Source organism: Passer domesticus, chromosome 18 (assembly GCF_036417665.1).
Source record: "Passer domesticus isolate bPasDom1 chromosome 18, bPasDom1.hap1, whole genome shotgun sequence".
In the NCBI taxonomy this organism is placed as follows: domain Eukaryota; kingdom Metazoa; phylum Chordata; class Aves; order Passeriformes; family Passeridae; genus Passer; species Passer domesticus.
In genome coordinates, this window is record NC_087491.1 from 9,485,030 (window position 1) to 9,505,183 (window position 20,154).

The following is a 20,154-nucleotide window of genomic DNA, read 5'->3' on the forward strand; positions in this document are numbered from 1 at the left end:
CGGGGGTCGCGGGGTGACCCCCGCCCCACACGGGTGTGTCCCCAGGGCCACACGGCCCCCGAGCCGCCCCTTGGCCCGCGGGGCTGGCGCACAAGCTGCAGAAGCCGCGGCCATTGCGCAAGGGCGGCCGCGCTCCAGCCGCCGGCGCGGCCGCGGCCCCCGCGGGCCCGCTCGGAGCGTGTTTGCTCAGAGGCCGTTTGCTCAAAGGCCGCTCTTGCTCTTCCCTTCCGCTCCACGTGATGCTTTGAGCCCAAAACTCTCGGTGCTGGGCTGGGAGAGCTGGGCCCGTCCGGCATGACCGTCAGCTGGGCGCTGCGGGCGCTCGCCGTGCTCCCGCTGGGGCTGTGCTGGCTCCCCGAGGTGAGTCTGGCCTCGCACCGGCCCTTCCAGGAACGCTGCCGGCCTTCTAAGAAAAGCTAAAAAAATTTAAAAAAAAAAAGAAAAATAAGAGGAGACGACGCGGTTCTAAGCCAAACTCCGTCCGAGGTCGCTAATGAGGAAGATGAAGCTGCTCTGTCCCTTGTGCAGCCCGTGCTGCGGCGGAGCAGAGCCCTGAGGGCTGGCGCTGCGACCGCGGGGCTGCTGGCTCCGTTCCTTCCAGCTCGGCTCCAGCGAAGGGAGAGCCTCGTGTCCATCTCGTTTTGCTCTTTCTTTTTCTTCTTGCAGAAATTCCTGGGCGCTCTGGAGGCGGGAGATGTTCTGTCTTACTTTGGAACCCGCTCAGTGGCTGATGGTACGCAGGGCTCAGCGTCCCTCGGTTTAGAGCACACCTGGCCGCTGGTTTCTGACCTGTGTGGCTGGCAGGGCAGAGAACACTGATTAACCACCCCTGATTAACCACCCCCGATTAACAACCCCTGATTAACACCCCCTGAAATGACCAGCATTTCGTGTTTCCCAGTCCCAGTGCAAGCGAGACAACGTGGGTCTGAGTGTGAGTGGATGGAGGGATGTGTCAGAGCTTCAGATCTGCTCAAGGAGATGTGCTCAACCTCTTTGCACATATCTGCTCAGTCCCCATTCTCTGTGTTGGTGTTTTTCTTCTGATAAAAGCTCTAGACTAAGTGTAACTTTAAATACTTGTTAATTATTATTTTTAATAAATGCACAAATAGATTTGAATTTTGGGTCTGCATTGATGATAGCTCAGAATAAAGATGTTTTGAAGTCTCAAATCCCTAAAGAGAGGGTGTTGTCTCCTTGCGAGTTCACCTAGTGCTCATCCCAGTGTCTTTGTCTGCATTGTGATAATTCCCACTCAGTAATAATTAAAATCTGCAGGAACAAAACTGTCTCAGCCTTTTTAGATGGACTGTTCTCTGTATTGGGAGAGCAAAAGCTGCAATAAATTCGGTGCCAGTTTTCTGTTGTGTGTTCCCAGTCAGATTATCCTCACTTTGGAATACACAAAAGCACAGAAATTCTCTGGCTGTTGGCACCATGACCCCACGATGCCACAGTCGTCCTTTGTAGGGAATTTTTCCTGGGGAAATAAACCTTACCTTGGGTTTTTGTGTATCAGCCTTTCTCATAACTGCTCCCCTTGTTCTGGTCTTGTTTCATTTCTTTCAGTACCTGAGTTTGTTGTGGCTGAGCCAGCTTGCTCTTGTCAAGAAGAACATTTTGGGCTGAGGCCCTGCCGGGTCCAGCACTGCTCCATCCAGGCCTGGGGGCAGCTCTATGCCTTTGAATTCCTCGAGGACCATGCCCTCCTGTCCTCCTCCTTTGTGAGCAGCCAGCTGGTGAACTCTTCCTTGATTTTACTGAGGAGATTCCCAGGGAGCTGCTTTGCAGGTGGAAAATCCCTGCAGCCTCCTGGGGCCAGGAGCAGAGTCACTTACTGTGAAGGGCAGCTGGTGAGTATGAGCAGGAGCAGCCTCTGGGGTGGCAGCTTCCTGCACCAAACTGTGTGAACCATCCACTGAATAAATCCTTGCCATCCCCATGGACAGCAAATAACTCAGAGGTGGAATTTTATCTGCTTCAGCAAGGAGTGGTCACCGTGGGCGAGGAGAAGGTTCACATCAGGCCAGTCAGGAGCAAAGATGTGGCTCTGCTGAAGGACCTCGGCTTCTCCAGCCCCCATATCCTCTTCAAAAGTGCTGCAGGAGAGGCAAAACCAGCCAGAGGTAACAGCCCTGCTGGAAAAGCTGTCTCCTGGAGCATTGCTTCCATGAGCTCAGAGGAGAAATTGCTGTTTACAAATACAGGAGTAGACCTGAAAAGGTTCCTCACCTTGCTGAGGTGTGCCCAGCGTGTCTGGTGTGGCTGGTTGCTATTTTGATAGCACAGGTGTGTTGCTAAAGTTGCTGCCAGGTGAAAGACACCACCAGAAGTGGGAAAGCTGAGCAAGCCCCTGCAGAAGTGGACTTGCAGCTGAGTTGTTGCAGCTTTTGGGGAGAGGGAGTGGATCTGTAGGACCTTTTATGGTGCATTTGACTCCTGGTGTCCCTCTGTGCTGTCCAGCAGGGTGGGCTCCTCCTCGCCTGCACAAGAGGGCTGAGGCAGCTGTCCAACATCTGGAGCTGATGGTGGTGGCAGGGCCAGATGTTTACTTGTACCACAAAGAGGACACGGAGCGTTACGTGCTGGCCAACCTGAACATTGTGAGTGCCTCTGGCCTTGGGACCCCGTGCCCCAGGCAGGACCTCAGGGGGGTGGCATCAGCTGTCTCTGGTACAGAGTTCATGTGCAGGCATTCCTCTGTGCTTCCCTGGGCATGAAATCCCCCCAATTCCCTTGTGCAAGGAGTAAAAGATCTTAGAGGAGTTAAAACCCACATAGAAAAGCTAGCTCTTCATTTCATTACTCATGTTACAACTCAGGTAAAGAGTTTTCTCACCCTGTTGCTTTCAGTGGGATTGAGCTAAATCCCACTGATTTTTTACATATTTTACATTTCACTGTTTTATTTCTATTGCAGAATTTTCATTTCTCTTTCTGCTATTATTAAGAATTTTTCTCTGTGTGTACTGCAGAAAAGCCTGTAGCATTCACTCTACCCTGTGAAACTTTTCCTGCAGATTCTTCTCTTTGCTTCAGAGCATCTGACAAATCCAACCACTTCTCATCTCTTGACAGATTTATTCACATTTGTAGTGCATATGTTAGTGCTGTAGTTACCTTTGTAATGAGTGCAGCCCAGTTTTTGGGAGCAGGGAGTGGGAGTCCCCAAGGCCCCTTTTTTATTGAATCCTTTGTGTCTTCTCAGGGAGCAGAGCTGCTCAGAGATGCCTCCCTGGGGGCTCATTTCAGAGTTCACCTCATGCAGATGCTGGTTTTGAGAGAGCCAGAGGTAAGGGGAGGGCTGGGTTTGAGGCTTGCCCAGGCTCCAGGCTGTTTGGAACGTGCCAACGTGTGCCTTCCCTGCAGGCAGAGCTGAACATCACCACCAACATCACCTCCTCCCTCATCAGTGTGTGTGAGTGGAGCAAGAAGGTGAACCCCCAGAACGACTCTGACCCCCAGCACGCTGACATTGTCCTCTACATCACCAGGTGCTGAGCTCCCTGCCCTGGGAGGGACTGGGAAATAGGATCAGGTTGTTTTGGGAAATAGGATTAGGTTGTTTTATTCAGTTCTGCTTGTCTGAGGAGGTTTGGAATGTGGAATCATCATAAAATTTGAGCAGTGGGCTCAAAAGTAATGTCAAAATGTCTTCATGTCAAAAGAAATGTTAGATAGCTGGCAAGGCTCAGATAAATTCAGCTGGATGTCTAGACCTGGCTTTTTTAGCTGTGGGGGGTTCTTTGCTCTTTCCTCTTTATTTAGGTTTGACCTGGAGTTGCCTGATGGGAACAAGGAGCTTCGTGGAGTGACTCAGTTAGGGGGAGTCTGCTCCTCCTTCTGGAGCTGTGTCATTACCCAGGACACTGGCTTTGACCTTGGAGTCACCATAGCCCATGAGATTGGGCACAGGTCAGTAGGAAACTGCCAGAGCAGCCCAGCAGGTTTTATTCAGGTAAAAACATCCTCCAGTTTAAGGAAAGAAGCCAAAGGACCTCTTGAAATAAAAGGGAATTCCCCATGGATTACTCTAACCCTTTTGGTCATCATCATGGACTATTTTGGAAAGAGTTTCTTGCATTTCTTGCATCCCTGCATGTCCTGTGACAATTAGAAGCTGCAAAGAGGAGAGAAACTCTTTGTGACAACAGAAGAAGGAAGGGCTGCAGAGGGAGCTCAGTCCTTGCTTAGAGAAGGGAGGCTCCAGCCTCTGGGTTTCCTCTTCTCAGGGCTCTGTGCTGCTTCTTTACAGCCTTGGCATTGCCCACGATGGGGAGGGGAATCTGTGCAGCAGCAGTGGTTACATCATGGGCTCAGCAGGAAACCACAACAGCATCGACCTCACCTGGTCTCCCTGCAGTCGGGAGCAGTTCCTGGCCCTTGTCAGGTAAGGGAATGGTTGAGTTCTTCAGCTCCCTATGCTGGGAGCTTAAGAGAGAAAAACTCAAAGAATAAAAAAGTTTCTTGCAAAATGAGGAACAGTGAAAAGCTTGGGGTTTGTTTGTTTGTTAGCACTTGTTGCTGAGGTTAAACCCAGTTTTTGCTTTACATAGCTGGAAGTGGCTTTGGTTGGTGCCTGACGTGCCTGGGCTGGGTTGGATTTCTCAGACACTGGCTCAGCCTGCACATTTTATTTACAACATCAGAGCATCCAGGCACTGCAGGCTGTGCTGGCTGGGTGCAGGACAGGAATGGATAGAGCTCCAGCAGCAGGGAACTGTGAGAACCTCCAGGCAGCTGCTGCAACTAAATCCATCCCAGCCCACAGCGAGCATGTGGTGTCTGGGAAAGCAGCAGCCAACTCCCAGAGTGAAACTCAGCACAAGTCTGCAAACATGTCCTTGTCCTCACTACCCACAGCTGGGAAAGTGTTATTCCTCATGTTTCTATCAGTACAGGCCAAACAAGCTGCTTGAATGACCTGCCGGACATGGACGGCAGCATCCCGGGGTGGAAGCCTGGCTTGTACTACGGAGCAGATGAGCAGTGTAAAATTGCCTTTGGGAGCGTGGCCACAGCTTGCACCTTTGCTGACACCAATGTTGTAGGTAGAAAGTTTGTTTGTCTTGCTAAGGGGCAGCTGGGAAATGTTCAGGAGCCAAAATTCAGGAGAACTGGCTGGCAGCATTTTTATTCTGAAGGGATCGAAGGTGCTTTTCTGCCACAGATTTCTTGGCAAAGCTTTCAAAATGTTTCCCTTCTCTTCATCACCTCCTTCCTCCACGTAAATCTGCTGTAAGGTTTGCACAGTTGGGTGCTGTTGTGCACAGCTGGCAGTGCTGGGTGCACCCACTCAGGGTCCTGCCTTGGGGAATTCTTGTTCACTGGATTCCTCCAGCTTCCCTGCCATGGCTCAAATCCCTTTGTCTGGGAAGCACAGCGTGTTTAATAGCTGCCATCTGGCCATGTTTTGTTAATGAGGAAACACAAAGGTGGGTGCAACTTTAATTGCTTCAGTTGATCATCTTCCAGCATTACAGCTGGTGATCACTACACTGAGGATCTTTTGACTTGCCCACAGCTTTTGCCCAATAGCAGGAAAAATGAAGGAATTTGCATTGTTGGGTGTCAAGGAGAAAACCTGGGGCATGCCCTCTTTAGACTTTTGGTTCTGTGTTGTTGAGCCTGACTCCCTGAACTCCCTGATTTTCTTGTCACACCAGGACATGTGTAAAGTTCTCTCATGCCATGTACAACCAGCAGACAAATCCAGCTGTACTCGGCTTCTGGTGCCCCTCCTGGATGGAACTGAGTGTGGCATCAACAAGGTAAGGAGGCTCCCACCAGGACTGGGTGTGGGGGCTGTGGGGCTCAGGCAGCAGAGCTCTGTCAGTGTCTGGCACTCACTGCCCCTTGGTCAGGGAGCTAAAACCAGTCCTAAACGGGTACTGTTATGTCCTGATCTTGGTCTTTCCACCTTGTCTTTTTCTCTGGAGTTGCTTTGCAGTTCTATAGCCTGATATCTGAGCTCTCCTTCTACTTGAAACGACCTGTGTGCTCTTTGCTTTGACCCCAGCCTCATGTTAGACCCTAATTAGGAAGGGGACTCTTCAGCCTCTTGTCAGAAGGTGCCTCATTCCCCCTAGGACTCTGTTACTGACCTGCCAAAGACAGGGACTTGTGCCAGCCTTTTAGATCCCAGCCCTGCTGTGTTCACTGCTGCCAGCTCTGTGTGTTCTTGGTCCTAGTGGTGCTCCAAGGGTCAGTGCAGCTCTCTGGAGGAACTGAACCCCATGGCTGTGGTGCATGGGCACTGGTCTGCCTGGAGCCCCCTGTCCCCCTGCTCCCGCAGCTGCGGCGGGGGCGTGGTGCTGAGGCAGCGCTTCTGTAACAACCCCAGGTGAGATGTGGGCACCTGCCTGTGCTCAGGGCCTCAGGGGTGAGTCTTCCTCTTTGCCTGGGACAAACCTGCCTCTGTTGAGGAATTCTGTCATTTCCAGGCCTGGTTTTGGGGGGCAGGAGTGCCGCGGTGCCAGCATGCAAGCAGAGATGTGCAACACGCAGGTAATGGAGCTCAGCAGCATCTGAACCTCTGCCTCACTGTTGAGCCCTTTGAGGGATGGGTGTTTTGTGACTGTCCTTCCCACAGCTGACTGCTCTGGTAAAGATCTGGTGTACAGCCTCCATCTGTCTGACAGCAGGAGAGGTATTTGTGCCATGGAAGGCAGCAGGATTATTTAATAGCACTGTTCACATGTAATGAAGCATTTTCTCTATGCCCCATAGCAGGACAGATGCTGAGAAAATAGTGATTCACAATGATGGTTTTCTTCAGATGGGCTTTCTTGTATTGTTCCTGTTTTCCTTATCTATTTATTGTGTATAAATTGCAAAGATATCAGCTTCCAAGCACAATTCTCTGCATATCTGCAGCCTTCCTTTAAAGTGGTTTTCTTTCTTTGCAGTTGTTTGGGTGTTTTAATCACCAGGCACTGCATTTTGCCTTTAGCTAGAGGGTTGAATGTCAGTGCTCAGTCACTTCCTTTCCTTACACAATTATCTCTCTGGGATCCAGGCCTGTCTGGTCACCCAGCAGGACTTTATGGCTGAACAGTGTGCAGCAACAAATTTAAAGCCACTGTACCTTGATGTAGAAGCACCATCCTTTTATACCTGGACCTCTGCAGTTGGCTTTGCCAAAGGTAAGAAATGTGGAACCCCAGTTTGTGCTCATGGACCTCTGTACTTTGGAATGAAAAGGCTATTTCACTGAATTGGTTTAGTTTTCACATGAAACCTGGGTGCTTTATGAGAGATCATAGAATCCCAAAATGGTGTGGGTTGGAAGGGACCTTAAAACTCATCCCACCATGGCAGGGACACCTTCCACTGTCCCAGGCTGCTCCAAGCCCTCTCCAGCCTGGCCTTGAACACTTCCAGGGATGGGAGTCCACAGCCTCTCTGAGTTTTTCCCCATTGCTTGATGAGCAGCCACGTGCCTTCCTGAAAGAATAACCCCTTCCTTGTGCCTGCCTGCTCCAGGGGACCTGCTCTGCAAGCACATGTGCAGGGCTGTGGGCAAGGAGTTCATGGTGAGCCGCGGGGACCATTTCCTGGATGGAACCAGGTGTGAGCAGGATGACACGGAGCACCACGGGGCTCTCCAGCTGTGTGTCATGGGGAGATGCACAGTAAGTGACTGGGGAGTCCAGGGGAGCCCCTGGCAGGTGATCTGCACCACAGGAGTCAGGGGAAATCCTGCTAGGAAAAAACAAAGTGTCCCAAACAACAGAGCAAGCTCTTCTCAGAAGAGAGTTTTGTTCTTGGTGTGTTGGATGGAATCCAAAATCTACTGTTCTGTCTGTGCATCCAATGCCCTCTAGATAAGACATTCTGCTAATTATGTAGTAAACACACAGGGCTATTCATCCCTAATCCAAGAAGCAATTGGTTTATGTGTTGGTGGAGGAGACATCATTAGCTGCTCAGCTTGCCTGCTGTAATTAGCCCCATAAAATGCTGGCTGTCTTGGAGGGAAGTTCCATGTCTTGAATCACTGAGTCAGTGGCAAGATAAGGAGCAAAACCTGGGCATCACAAGTCGACAAATTGATTTTTGGGGTATTGCTGATCAAAACTGCAGTCTAGCTCGTGGAGTTTTTTCCTGGATTGGACCTGAGGAAGGCATTCTTTCCTGATGACCTTGGACACAACTCCCCCGCGCCGTCTGCATTTTAGGAACTGCTCAGTGCTGACCCGGCTGGATGTTTTCTGTTGTTTCTTTACATTCCCAGAATACTCCTTGTAAATTTTATGTTTTTCTCATTATCCTCGTGCTCACCATGTTTTGTGAAGTGTTTCCCCCTGTGAACAGCAGAGGGTGTAGGCACAACCTGTTCTGATTTTGGCTCTTTCATTGGCAGCAGTGATAAATATGCATGTTATGGCAGCTTCCAAGGCCTGGGATCAGTGGCTGCAGCATAAATTCAGCAGTTGCACATGTTTTGCTGTTAAGCCTGCTGAGATCCTCCTGTAGCTTTGTGTAAATTAGTCTTGTTCGTGGGAATGGGGATAGAATCTCTCTTCTGAGTTCCATGGCACTGAAGTGATGTGAGCTAGGTTTGGCTTTGGAGTCTGGGGAGCTAAAGATTCCTTTAGAACCTGCCATTCATGTTTACTGTCCTCTTGGGCTTTTGTTTTTTCCTGCCTTCCTCCCTCCCTCCAGAAAGAGTTCATAGAAGAGAGCACAGAGCTTTGGGTTTAGGTCACAGGAGAGATTTTTTGGGCTGCTTCTTATGGGAAAGAAAATGTCACAGTTGCTGAGAGTTGTGCTCTCAGCTAAGACCTCCCAGTCCCTGGCTTTGCACTCTGCTGCCCAGTGGCAGCCCTTGGTACAAACACATCTTTTCCTTTGTTGTCTTCCTAAATCCAGATTCCAAATGGAAAGGGCAGTTTCAGGAACTCTGGATGTTGCTTTTACTCTCTTGTTTTCTCAGAGCAGGCCAGGCTGACAGCTCTCCCCTCTGCTCCCCTCAGGCATTCGGGTGTGATGGCCAGATGGGCTCCAGGAAGGCCATGGATCCCTGCAAGGTCTGTGGGGGTGACAACTCCACCTGCACCAAAGTGAGTGGATCCTACACAGAAGGGAAAGCTGAAGGTGTGTAGTCCTCCCCCTCAGGCTCTGTTTGTGTGCAGTGTTCCAAATCTTCTTCCTTCCCCCTTCTGCTTCTGCTTGGTTTTATTTTATGGAGGGTATGGAGATGGATTTTGGGTGGTCAGTGCTGAGGGAGGTGGGCAGAATGCCCTTTTTGGTCATAATTCTCTGAATGTGGGTCAGAAATGTAACTGTTTGGGAAGTCCTGTAAACTGTTGGGAGCTGGGGGTGATATCAGATCACAGAATCATAAATATCCCAAGGGACCCACAAGGATCATCGTGTCCAGCTCCTGGCCCTGCACAGGACAGCCCACCAATCCCACCATGTCCTTGAGAGTGTTGTCCATGCTTCCTGATTTGCTAAAATTGGGAACTGGTCTGGCTCTTGCAGTCTCATGTAGAGATTAGCAGAGAACCTAAAAAGAACCAAAGAAATGTGAGAGCAGGACACAGGATGCAGCTCAGCTGTGTTTGCTGTGTCACCATCACTGTTCAAGGCAAGGAGCAGGCTCAGGGTGAATTTAGGAGTTGAGCTGCAGCCCCCATCCTTTCCCACAGGGTTTCAGTGGTGTAAGGTGACCACATCTTTCTCCTTTCCACCCTTCCAGAGTATGTGACATTCCTGTCCCTGCCCTACAACACCACCTCAGTCCATGTCACCAACAGGAGGCCTCTCTTCACACACCTGGGTGAGTGGAAGGAAAAGGAGAGGAGGGGATACAGGCAGGGCTGAAAGGAGCTTGTGCAAACAAAGAAATGGAATTTTTGGTGCTTCATTTTGCTTGTGGGATGCTCTCCAGTGGGAAGCTGTAGGAGCCAGGCTCCATGGGATGCCAAGCTTGGATCAAACTGGTTCCTGCCAAGTGGGCAGCCAGCAGCTGCCAGCACCAGGGGATCCTGGTGACCACATCATGTCTCTTAACTCACTGCTCCTCTGGCTTCTCCAGCTGTGAAGGTTAAAGGAGAGTACGTGGTGGCTGGAAAAGGAAAAATCTCTCTGAATGTCACCTACCCATCAGTTCTGGAGGACAAGCAGATCAAATACCGAGTGTTCCTCACCCAGAACAACCTGCCAAGCCTGGAGGAAATCCATGTGGATGGGCCAACACAGGAAGAAATTGAAATACAGGTGAATTAAAGCAGCAGAGTTGGAAGGGGGCCAGTCAGAAGTGGCCTGGTTTGGGTGGCTTTGCTGCAGAATCCAGGTGTGGTGATTCAGGTGACTCAGAGCCCAAGGCTGGGGTTCACTGAAGAGTGATGGGATTGCTGTTCTTGGGAAAGGCTGGGGGTTGGCTCCCCACAGGCAGGATTGTGTGGGTAAAACCACCCTGAGTTAAACCTTCTGCTTGGCTGAGTCACTTTCAGTGCCCAGAATTCACAGGGTGGGTGCTCTGACTGCATCTGGCTGGGACTGAGGCACTGCAGTGAGGCTCAGGACTGGATGGAAAGAAGGGAAACTGGCTTCTCCTTCCTCCATCCTGAGAAATAAATCCAAGTTTTCTTCTGCACTGACCACAGATTTTCCTTCCCAGGTCTACAGGAGGTACACAAAGGAGTATGGCAATGCCACCAACCCAGACATCACCTTCAGCTACTTTGTCCCCAGGGAGAGCCTGACCTATGTGTGGGTTCCTCAGCAGGGCCCATGTTCAGTGACCTGTGGGGAAGGTGAGGCAGCAGGACTCAGTCTTTACTTTTTATGGAGACTTCTCCTTTGGTCTGAACTGAATTTCAAAGCAGATTGCTGGAAATGATTGCTAGTGTTCAACTGAACCAAAGGAAAAAGTGGTTTGCTTTTGAATTAAATTAACTAATCAGCAAATGAGCTGAATCATCAAAATGATACTGAAAATGTTTGATCACATAGAGGATTTTTAAATAGGTTTTAACTGAACTCTTGGTTTTAAGACTAAATAAATTTCTCAGATTTTTCAAAGTTACTGAAGACTGTAATTTGAAGTTGGCTAAACATCAGAAGTCTGAGACCAAAGAGATATCTGGTGTCTAACTAAAGCCTCAGAGCTAATTATGAAACTTCCTTCTTTGAATTCTATTCCTGTGCCATGGCTAATCCTTTCTGCCTCCCTAAAGGAATCATAATGCAGATTGTAACAGTTCTCTCTGATAGATGGCCTGACATCTTGTTTACCAGATAATTCAGATCACACTGTCAGGCCTCTCAAGACTTCTGTGACAAGGATTTAGAAAATGCATTAATGAATATTTATGCAAGTCAATCCACACAACTGGTTATGCCTGGAGAGCTTTTCTCCAGCAAATCCCCCAGGTGAAGTGATTGCTGAAACCCTGGAGCTCAGAATGCTCCAGAGCCTCCAGCTAAAGCAGCCACAAACAGAAAAAAAAGAATGAGAAACTCAGGACTTAACAGAAAGTTGGGAATCTGGGCTGAAATTGCACCTTGAGAGCTGAAAGTGATGCACAGCCCTCCTCAGCAGCAGTCATTATTTGAAAACAAGGAGGGCAGAGCAAAGATGAGGCTGCTGATGGATTCTGGACATTTGGTGCTCAGGGGCATGCTGCTGGAGATTCAGGAATGCCTGGCTCTCCTTGTAGCCCATTCACTGAAAGGAAGCTCCTTTTAGCTTTACTTGTAATTTCTTTGAGTTTGACTTTTCATCTGCTTTGCTTTTTATGTTCATTATTGTTAAAAGTCTTCTCTGTAGCTGTATCTTATGAATATTTCATTCCTAGCCTGCTGCAGGCACTGCAAGTCTCCAGTTTCTCTCCCAGTGCCTCTGTTTTTGGCTGCTGCAGGTGCCTTTGAGGAGGTTGGTGCTGTTTGAGCACAGGGGCTGTGTGATGATAGTATCTGGTCACTTCTACACAGTGGCATTTAAAACCAGCTCCCTCCTAGAGCCTGTTTGCTGTCCCTCATCAGTCAGATCATTAGAAGTCATTTGTTCCAAATTATGATTGATATCTTTGTTCTTTCACACAGCCAGCTTAGAGCAACCTTTCCATTTTGGCAGTGGGTTATCAATCAGACTTCTCCTCTGCTGGGGTGCTCACCTTGGAAAATCACTTTAAAACTCTTGAGGCAGGTTATATCACAAAAAGGAGTTTGTGTGTTTACAGGAAGTCTGAATTCCCACACAGCCCATTTTCTTACCCAGGTGATCCAGTAAAGCAAAATCACTGCATCATCCTTCCATAACAGAGGGGAGCTGTTCACTTCGGTTGTAACTTCAATTCCTTTTCCTTTTGTGTCCCAGGGGTGCAGCCAGTGGCTCACGTGTGCTTTGATCAGACCAAGAATGAAGTAACAGAGGATCAGAGGTGTCTGGAGCTGCCACAGCCCCTCCCAGAGCACAAGCCCTGTGCCATGGAGCCATGCCTCTACAGGTTGGTGTTCCTGGGAGCTCAGCTCAATTCCTGCCTTGCTCTGCCACTTAACTCAGGCTCTGTATTTGTGCTGTCAAGGTCAAAAAAAAAAAACAAGAAAAAAAAAAGAAAAAAAAAAGAAAGAAAGAGAAGTAGGAAGTTGTTTTTTCCTAATTATAATGGGATAACAGATCCCAAACCGTGTTCTGTCTCTCCTGGTCCTGTGAGATAATTGAGATGTCAGCTGAAGGAATGGGAAATAGCCCTTCAGTGTTTTACAGTAATCTGCTAAGTGAAGTTATTTAAGGGCATATCCAGAAGAAGATGCCTCTCACATTCTTTCCAAGATGGTGCCAGCAAAGAGGGTTGACCCTTGTGATGATTTTTTGGGAAGGAAGACCAAGGGCCAAGCCTGCCCAGACATTGCCCTCAGAGACCTTTTAGTGTTCAACAAAAAGTGATTGCACTGTCAACTGTAGCCTATAGCTTAGGTGCTTTTAGTCCTTGAAAGGACTTAAACTGTCCTCTCAGTCACATCCAGACAAAGCATTTGAAACAGAGAAGCTGAATATTCTGCATGACCCATTTCTGTAAGCAGTCCTGAGTAAGAAACCTCCCTGATGCAGATGGGAAATGGGGTGATGCAGCTGCCTCCCATTTAGGTGGAAGTTGTCTCAGAGAGATGAATGCTCTGCTGCCTGTGGGACTGGAGTTGCCCAGCAGAACCTGACCTGTGTGCAGTTCCATGATGGCCTGGAGACTGTGGTGGATGACAGCCTGTGCCCAGCAGAAGAAAAACCCCTCTCCCTTGTGCCATGTGTGGTCAATGTCTGCCCCTTGGGCTGGGACAAAGTGAGTTTGCTGCCTGGGCTTTTCAGGAACCTCACTGGGAGCTTTGCACTTTTATCCAGCAGTTAAGAACCAGCAGCTTACTCCTGGAGCCTGGAGGGTTGTTTGCACCACTGCTCTGCCCAGTTAAGAGTTCATCCTGTCACTTTAGACAGCTCCATCCCTCTTTAATGTGCTGCTGGATCCCTCAGTTCCTCGTGGTGGTTTGTTTAGGGCAGCTGTTTTTTGCTCTGTTCTGAGGAGGAAGATGCACGTTTACTTCAGCCTCTGGAGTCACTTGGGCATGTCCAGCTGGAAAATCAGACTGTGTATGTCTGGAGCCCTGTAGCTGGGGAGTGTTCTGTCTCCTGTGGTAGAGGTGAGGCCTTTTTGTGCTGCAGGGAAATGTTGCTTGGCTGTGGGTGTGAGTTCAGCGCCTGGGAACCTCGGGACCCAGCTGGTCTTTCCCCCTCTACAGTTCCAAGAGTAGCTGTGATCACAGTTTTTTTGGAACAGAATAATTGGAGGGTGGTCTGGCTGTGTTTCAGAGCTGGGGGGATGAGTGCAGTAAGAGTGCCATGGCTTGGGCAGAGTTTGCTTGTTTTTTACATGCAAATGTGACACTTCTGACCTATTTTCAACCCTTGCATCCAAACCACACAGTCAGATTGCTTCCCTTCCTAGGTAAGGCTCAGCTGCACTATGTTTGTGTGGCTTTTGACACCAAAGAAGAAACCCAGGAGGAAAACTGTCAGCCAGTGCCAAAGCCAGAGAGCAGGGTGGAAGCTTGTGATCTCAACCCCTGCCCACCAAGGTAAAGGAGACAATGAGACAATGAGGAGTTCTTTCTTTCTCTCTCTGTTTGCAGGGACATGGTAAAGGAAGGGTCAGGCTACTCTTCCCTGCTTTGGAAGCACAGCCAGCTGCAAAAACTGTAGCACTGCTCCATACTCAGCAAACTCAGAGTGTTTCCTGTGCTGGTACATCTCAGACAGAAATCAGTGTAGTCCTCAGAGTCTGAGTCCAGAGAAAAACTGAAGACCTCTTGATCCCTTGTTACTCTGGGGAAGCAGGAACAAATCTGTAGTTGCAGAAGGTGGTGACACATTTGCCAGCTGTACAGTTTCCACAGAGCATCAAGGAAAGTAGCAAGAATTAAATATTCTCAGAATCTGGAACAGCTGCTGTGAAAACTGAAGGAAATGCATTGCACTTTCCTTAGGATTTGTGATGAGCTTGTCCTGCCCTGTTTGCTGTAGGACTGGAAAGTTACTGCAACTTTTCTTACAGGATGCCACTCCCAGGGCCTCTGGGTCTGATCCTGATCTGAGTTCAGGGGTGTGAGTGTTTTGGAGGGAGATAAGATTGTCCCTGCAGTTAAGCCCGTGTGTGTCACTCTGGGGAGGGCAGTGATGGACACAGAGTAAGATTCAGTGTGGATTTGAAATCTGTGGGCTCCTGGCAAAATGGGAATTTCCTCTGTATCCAACTCCAAAGCTGCCCCAGGCTGCATTCCAAGCACCACAGACCATGTGAAGCAGAGGATGAAGAAGGAGAAAGGGTGAGGGAGCTGCAGTGCCTTTTCTGCAGTGAGAGACAGGGTGGGGATCCATCACTAACTCACTTTTTGTCCTCCCTGCCCTGTCAGGTGGAAGGTAACCCCAGCAGGGCCCTGCTCCTCCAGCTGTGGGCTGGGCTTGGCAGTGCAGCTGGTCACCTGTGTGCAGACCCTCCACGGCCAGGAGGTCTTGCAGGAGGAACATTTGTGCCCTGTGGCAGAGAAGCCCCTCACCAGTGTCCCCTGTGTCATCCGCGCGTGCTCTTACGAGTGGAGCTTCAGCGAGTGGTCAGAGGTACCTGCTCCCCTTCACATGCAGAAATTTTCCACCTCTTCCCTTCTCTGGAGGCTGCAGGGGAGAAATAACAACTTCTATTGTCTATTGGCTTCCCACAGAAATGCTAAACTCTTTCCAGGGTGTTTTCCATCCTTTCCACTGCCCTGTGTTTAGCAGCCGTAGGTTTGCTTCCCACCTTCCTCAGCTCAAGTTTTGGCTGCAGCTTAGAAATGGTTTTGGCATGTTTTCTCCTGGAATGCAGATATTTTGGGATTTTTTTAGGAAGTGGTTCTGCAATTTAAATATATAGTTTGGAAGGTCCCCTGGAAGGTGGGGCATCTTATAGCTGATGGAACAAGAGCACTGACAGGGCAAATGGTAGAAGAGCATCAGTGAACCCCCCCAGATCATGCATGAGCTTATCAATTCATTTATTTCCAAAGACCACCTGGAATGCAGGGATAAAAGCCTGTGGGTTTGTTCTTCTGCAGTGTTCAACGTCCTGTGGGAATGGCATTCAGACCAGGCAGGATTTCTGCCTCAGCTCTCTGACCCACAAGGCTGTGAACCCCCTTTTCTGCCGGCACTTCCCCAAGGCCATCGTGGTGCGTGGCTGCTCTGCAGGGCCCTGTCCTGAGCAGGAGGGGACCCAGTCCCCTGGGGCAGAGCTGCAGCCAGTGACACCAGCCACACACCTGCCAACAGCTGCAGCTGCCCCAGAGCACAGACACAAGGAGCTGGATGTGCCTCAGTCTGCTGGGCCCCGGGAGCAGACAAAGCCCAGTGGAGGTGAGGAGGACACGGCCAAAAGGAGCTTCTTGTGTGCAGCTGGGCTGTGGGGATCCTGCTGCCAGACAGGGACAGGAGCATGGGAGGGAATGCATCTGGCTGGGAGGGAAAACCTGCTGTTCCAGCATGTCCATGTCACCTGAGCTAGGAACAAAAACTCGCTTCCCTGTCCTTCCCAAAACTCTTCTGACCTGGGAGCCTGTGGGACAGCAGCTCAATTGATTGTTTAGACAACACTCTCAGGCACGTGGTGTGATTCCTGGGGTAGTCCTGTGCAGGGCCAGGAGTTGGATTTTGGTGATCCTTTTGTGGGTCCCTTCCAATTCAGGGTGTTCTGGGATCCTGTGACTCTTCCTGTGCTTTACCCAGAATATGTGACCTTATCTTATAGTGCCACAGAGGGAATTGTTTCCCTGTATTTCCTTCTGGGTGTGTTTCTCACCTGTCTCTGCTGTCCAGGTGTCTGTGGAAACCTGTTTCTCAATGCCACTGGCATCATCAACATGACAGGCGTGGAGAGCAGGGACTGCACGGTGGCCATCGGGCGGCCCCTGAGGGAGGAGATCTCAGTGACCATCCTGGAGAGCTCCCTCAACTGCACTGCAGGTACTGCCTGGAGCTCTGGGGTCCAGCCTGGCCCTTTGGCAAAGCTGCATCTCAAGCTTTTCTGGTGCCTTGAGAAGCTCTGGCTGCCTCAGAGTCTCTGTAATCTCTGAAACCATTTTACTGAGTTTTTCTGTCTCACCAAGTTGTTGCCAGGTGGAACAAAATGAAGATGCTGCTTGTTCTCCCCTCACACAGTGGTTTTCTCCCTGTTTTGTTGGTAGATATGAGATGAAAGGAGCTTATGGGGTTAAAGAAGCTGCTTGTTTTGGCCTGTTATAAAACTAATGTACCCTCTAGCTGGAATCAACAGTTAGATTAGTTAACTGGCCTGTTCTCATGACAGATTTTGATAAGATAGAAACAAGATGCAGAAATTACTTGATTCCAGACCTGTCTAAGAGAGACTTTGGCTTTAACTTAAAAGAAAAGTGTTTCTAGGCCCTGTGCTCTTCTGTTCCAGGTGAGATCCTGCTGTTTTCTGGGCGAATGATGTGGCGGACAGGCTGCAGGAAGCTCACTCTGTCACTGATAAATTCCAGAACCAACACTCTGATTGTGAAACAGCGTGTTGTGCTGCCAGGAAACGGGGTCATTCTGCAGTACAGCAGCAGAACTGCAACCAAAAAATATTACCAAGGTACTGTACTGAAAGTTTTGCTCTTGTTTTAGATTAAGGCCCACAGAGTTCCATGAATGGTGGTTGCCTATGGAAATCTATGGATTGTTAGCAGCTAACAATGCCCTTCTTGAGGAGTGTTGGATTCAGTATTAATTGTGGACTGCCCCTTTGTTTTAAAGCAAACCCCCTCAGGTATTTGCTGATGCTTGAAGGCCCCCAGCTGAAAATCCCTAAAGAAACTGTTCTGCCTGTCATTTAAATGATTTCTTCCTTGGAGGTGCTGGATACTTCTCTAATCCATTTTTTCTTCTCCCTTTGCTCTGTCAGACTGTGACCAGCAGCTGTTTGGCCCCCAGGGTGAAATAGTGAATCCTGTGCAGTTTCCTGAGGGGAGGCAGGGCATGGTGTGCCGCACTTTCATCACGGTGGCTCCGCAGCAGCGCATCTCCATCCGTGCCCTCAGCACTGACCTGGGCCCTGGGGGCAACCACACTCACTTCAACTACATCCTGGTGAGGAGGCAGGAACCCCAGTGGGATGACTGGGGTGGGAACAAACCCATCTCCATTAGAGATTTCCACCCAGATGCACAGTTCAGTCACAAACCCGTGCCTGGGATCTCTGTTGTGTTCCCATCTCTGATGGCAATGAGAATTTCTGATATCTGCTGTATTTCTTCTAACCTTTGTAGCACAGCTTTTCCCTGAGTGACCAATCTGCAAGTCTCCAGTATTTTTTAAGCACTTATTTCATGTCTAGCCTGCTGAGGTGAAATGGTTTGGTTTTTCTTCCTGCAGGTCCGAGATGTCAGCACCATGAAGACAGTGGTGTTCCATGGGAAGCAGCAGTTCCTGTGGCAGTCAACAGGAAGCCAAGCTGAGATTGAATTCCATGAGAATGTTAAGGATCACAGAACCCATTTCTGGGCTGAATATCATGCTATTGAGCCTAAATAAAAGCACTGCCCTGAGAAAAGCCCAGTTGGTCACTGCTGCTTGCTCACAGCACACATTTAATCTTCTTGCAACTGCTTCCGCATCTGTTGAGTAAAAGCAATGTCTGCTGACTCCTTTGGGATCTCAGTCTTGATAAAGGTCATACAAAACACATGTAACCCCCAAATATCTAGCAAATCTTCCTCATATGGATTTTCTGTCTGATTTGGTTGGCATTAAGGCACTTTACATGTCTGCAGGAGGTGACTTGGGCACTGGAGTGTCAGGGTCCTGCCTCTGTAATGTGGTGGGACCTTTTAAGAGAGTCATTTGATTTCTTGGTGTTCCAGTATAAACCTCTGTACACCACAACTAACATTTTAGCCATTAAATTCACCCTCTTGCAGTGTAAATGCCCCTCAAAACTGAGGCACAGTGAAGTTCTGGAATGGAGTAAAGAAGGCAGAGAGGTGTATGAGGATAAACTGCCAGCACAAGGAGATGTGTGGGGTGGGCAGTGCCACCCTAGGACAGGTCACTCAAAGCTTGAATGTTTTCAGAAATTGGCTGAACTGAGGCACTGCTGGGCAAGCCCTGGTGACAGCTGGCTTTATGTGGGAGGACTAAATGACATCCTGAGGTCCCTCCCCAGCCACCCTTTCTGTGGTTCTACTGTTGGATATCTGACAGTGATACCACCACTTCTTTTCTGTGAGAAAATAAAAGTATGAATGCCAGGTTTGATGCCAGGTCTGACTTATTCAGATAAGAACAGCAGCTGTGCTATCAATCTGTATCTTCATTTGACAAGAACTGTGGCTGAGGCTGCATGGACAAGCTGTGGCAGGAAGAGGGATTTTAGAGCAGTGGCAAATACACAAGCTTCATTTAAATGAATTTTTTAGGTTATTTCTTTTTTTTTTAGTATTTTGAACATTGGGCTGTGCTTTGGTCCAAATCTGTCATCCTCCTCAAAATCACAATATACTGCTTCAAGGGTCTTTTCTGCACCTGGAGCCTGGCTGGACACATCTGCACTTGCTCTTCATGCTGGATGCAATAAATGGTTCTGCCTGGGCAGTTTTAACCCTGCTCCTGCTTTCTCTCAGTTGGATTCTCTGACATCCTTCTACAACCACAAATACTTTCTTAATTAATAACTGTTTTTTTGCTGGTTAAACCTGGAGGTTTTTGCTTGCCAGCCTCCAGATTTACGTTCCATTCCTGGAGGAGCCAGAAAATAGATTCCTGAAGTGAGATCTTCGAGGAGCTGGATACATCAGCTATCCCTCTGCAGTGCGTGGGTGATGCAGGCCCTGGGCCTTCATTTCCTGTCTGACAGGAGATGGTAATGAAAAGACATCCTTTCCTTAATCCCTTTTTTGTAACCTTTTAGCAGATGGGATCTGTCTTCCCACTCTGCTCTGGATCCCAAGTCTCACTGCTATTTATTGTTCCAGATCGACTGTGCAGAGCTGGGCTCTGCCTGTGTTCCACGTTCATCTGCACAAAACGCAGCTGTTGCCTTCCTCATTTGGGAGAGTTCAGCGTGTTCCCCTGTCCCATTTGGACACCACCAGCTTGCCAGCTGGGGCATCTACTTGCAAAGTGCTACTTCTGCTCCCATTTTCAGGGAGAAAACCTGATTCCAGTCAGATAAGGGGAGTGCAATCCTCTTATCTGGAGAGCAGAATTTTGCAACAGCGTTCAGTTCCCGTCAGCGTGAGGATTCCTGTTTCCCTTTCTGGAAAAGCAAACACCAAATGTTAAGGATCACTGGGATCACTATGGAACACTAAATGTTAAGGATCACTGAGATCACTAAGGGACACTAAATGTTAAGGATCACTGGGATCACTATGGAACACTAAATGTTAAGGATCACTGGGATCACGAAGGGACAATAAATGTTAAGGATCACTGGGATCACTAGAATCACTAAGGAACACTAAATGTTAAGGATTACTAGGATCACTATGGAACACTAAATGTTAAGGATCACTGGGATCTCTAAGGAACACTAAATGTTAAGGATCAGTAGGATCACTAAGGGACACTAAATGTTAAGAATCACTAGGATCACTAAGGATCACTAGGAT

The 20,154-nt window shown here is 49.0% G+C and overlaps 1 protein-coding gene across 3 annotated transcripts; it reads left to right on the plus strand.

The window, feature by feature from the left end:
- The first annotated feature begins 21 nt into the window (after nt 1-21).
- ADAMTS13 (ADAM metallopeptidase with thrombospondin type 1 motif 13) lies at nt 22-19,912 on the plus strand. 3 transcript variants are annotated; one of them, XM_064393211.1, is made up of 30 exons: nt 22-360; nt 667-733; nt 1,573-1,856; nt 1,988-2,129; nt 2,467-2,606; nt 3,212-3,295; nt 3,373-3,497; nt 3,772-3,918; nt 4,259-4,393; nt 4,900-5,050; nt 5,670-5,774; nt 6,195-6,346; nt 6,447-6,510; nt 7,022-7,148; nt 7,489-7,637; nt 8,982-9,102; nt 9,710-9,790; nt 10,049-10,230; nt 10,634-10,769; nt 12,335-12,464; nt 13,106-13,295; nt 13,536-13,650; nt 13,956-14,085; nt 14,920-15,124; nt 15,598-15,895; nt 16,355-16,501; nt 16,962-17,138; nt 17,448-17,632; nt 17,918-19,403; nt 19,516-19,912. In XM_064393211.1, the coding sequence occupies exons 1-29, from the start codon at nt 295-297 to the stop codon at nt 18,074-18,076; spliced, it is 4,194 nt and encodes a 1,397-aa protein (XP_064249281.1). In that variant the 5' UTR covers nt 22-294; the 3' UTR covers nt 18,077-19,403; nt 19,516-19,912. The 3 variants fall into 3 exon arrangements, with proteins under 3 accessions (XP_064249281.1, XP_064249279.1, XP_064249280.1); XM_064393209.1 differs by having other exon boundaries at nt 13,533-13,650; nt 19,516-19,911; XM_064393210.1 differs by having other exon boundaries at nt 2,470-2,606; nt 13,533-13,650; nt 19,516-19,911.
- Nucleotides 19,913-20,154: the final 242 nt, after the last annotated feature.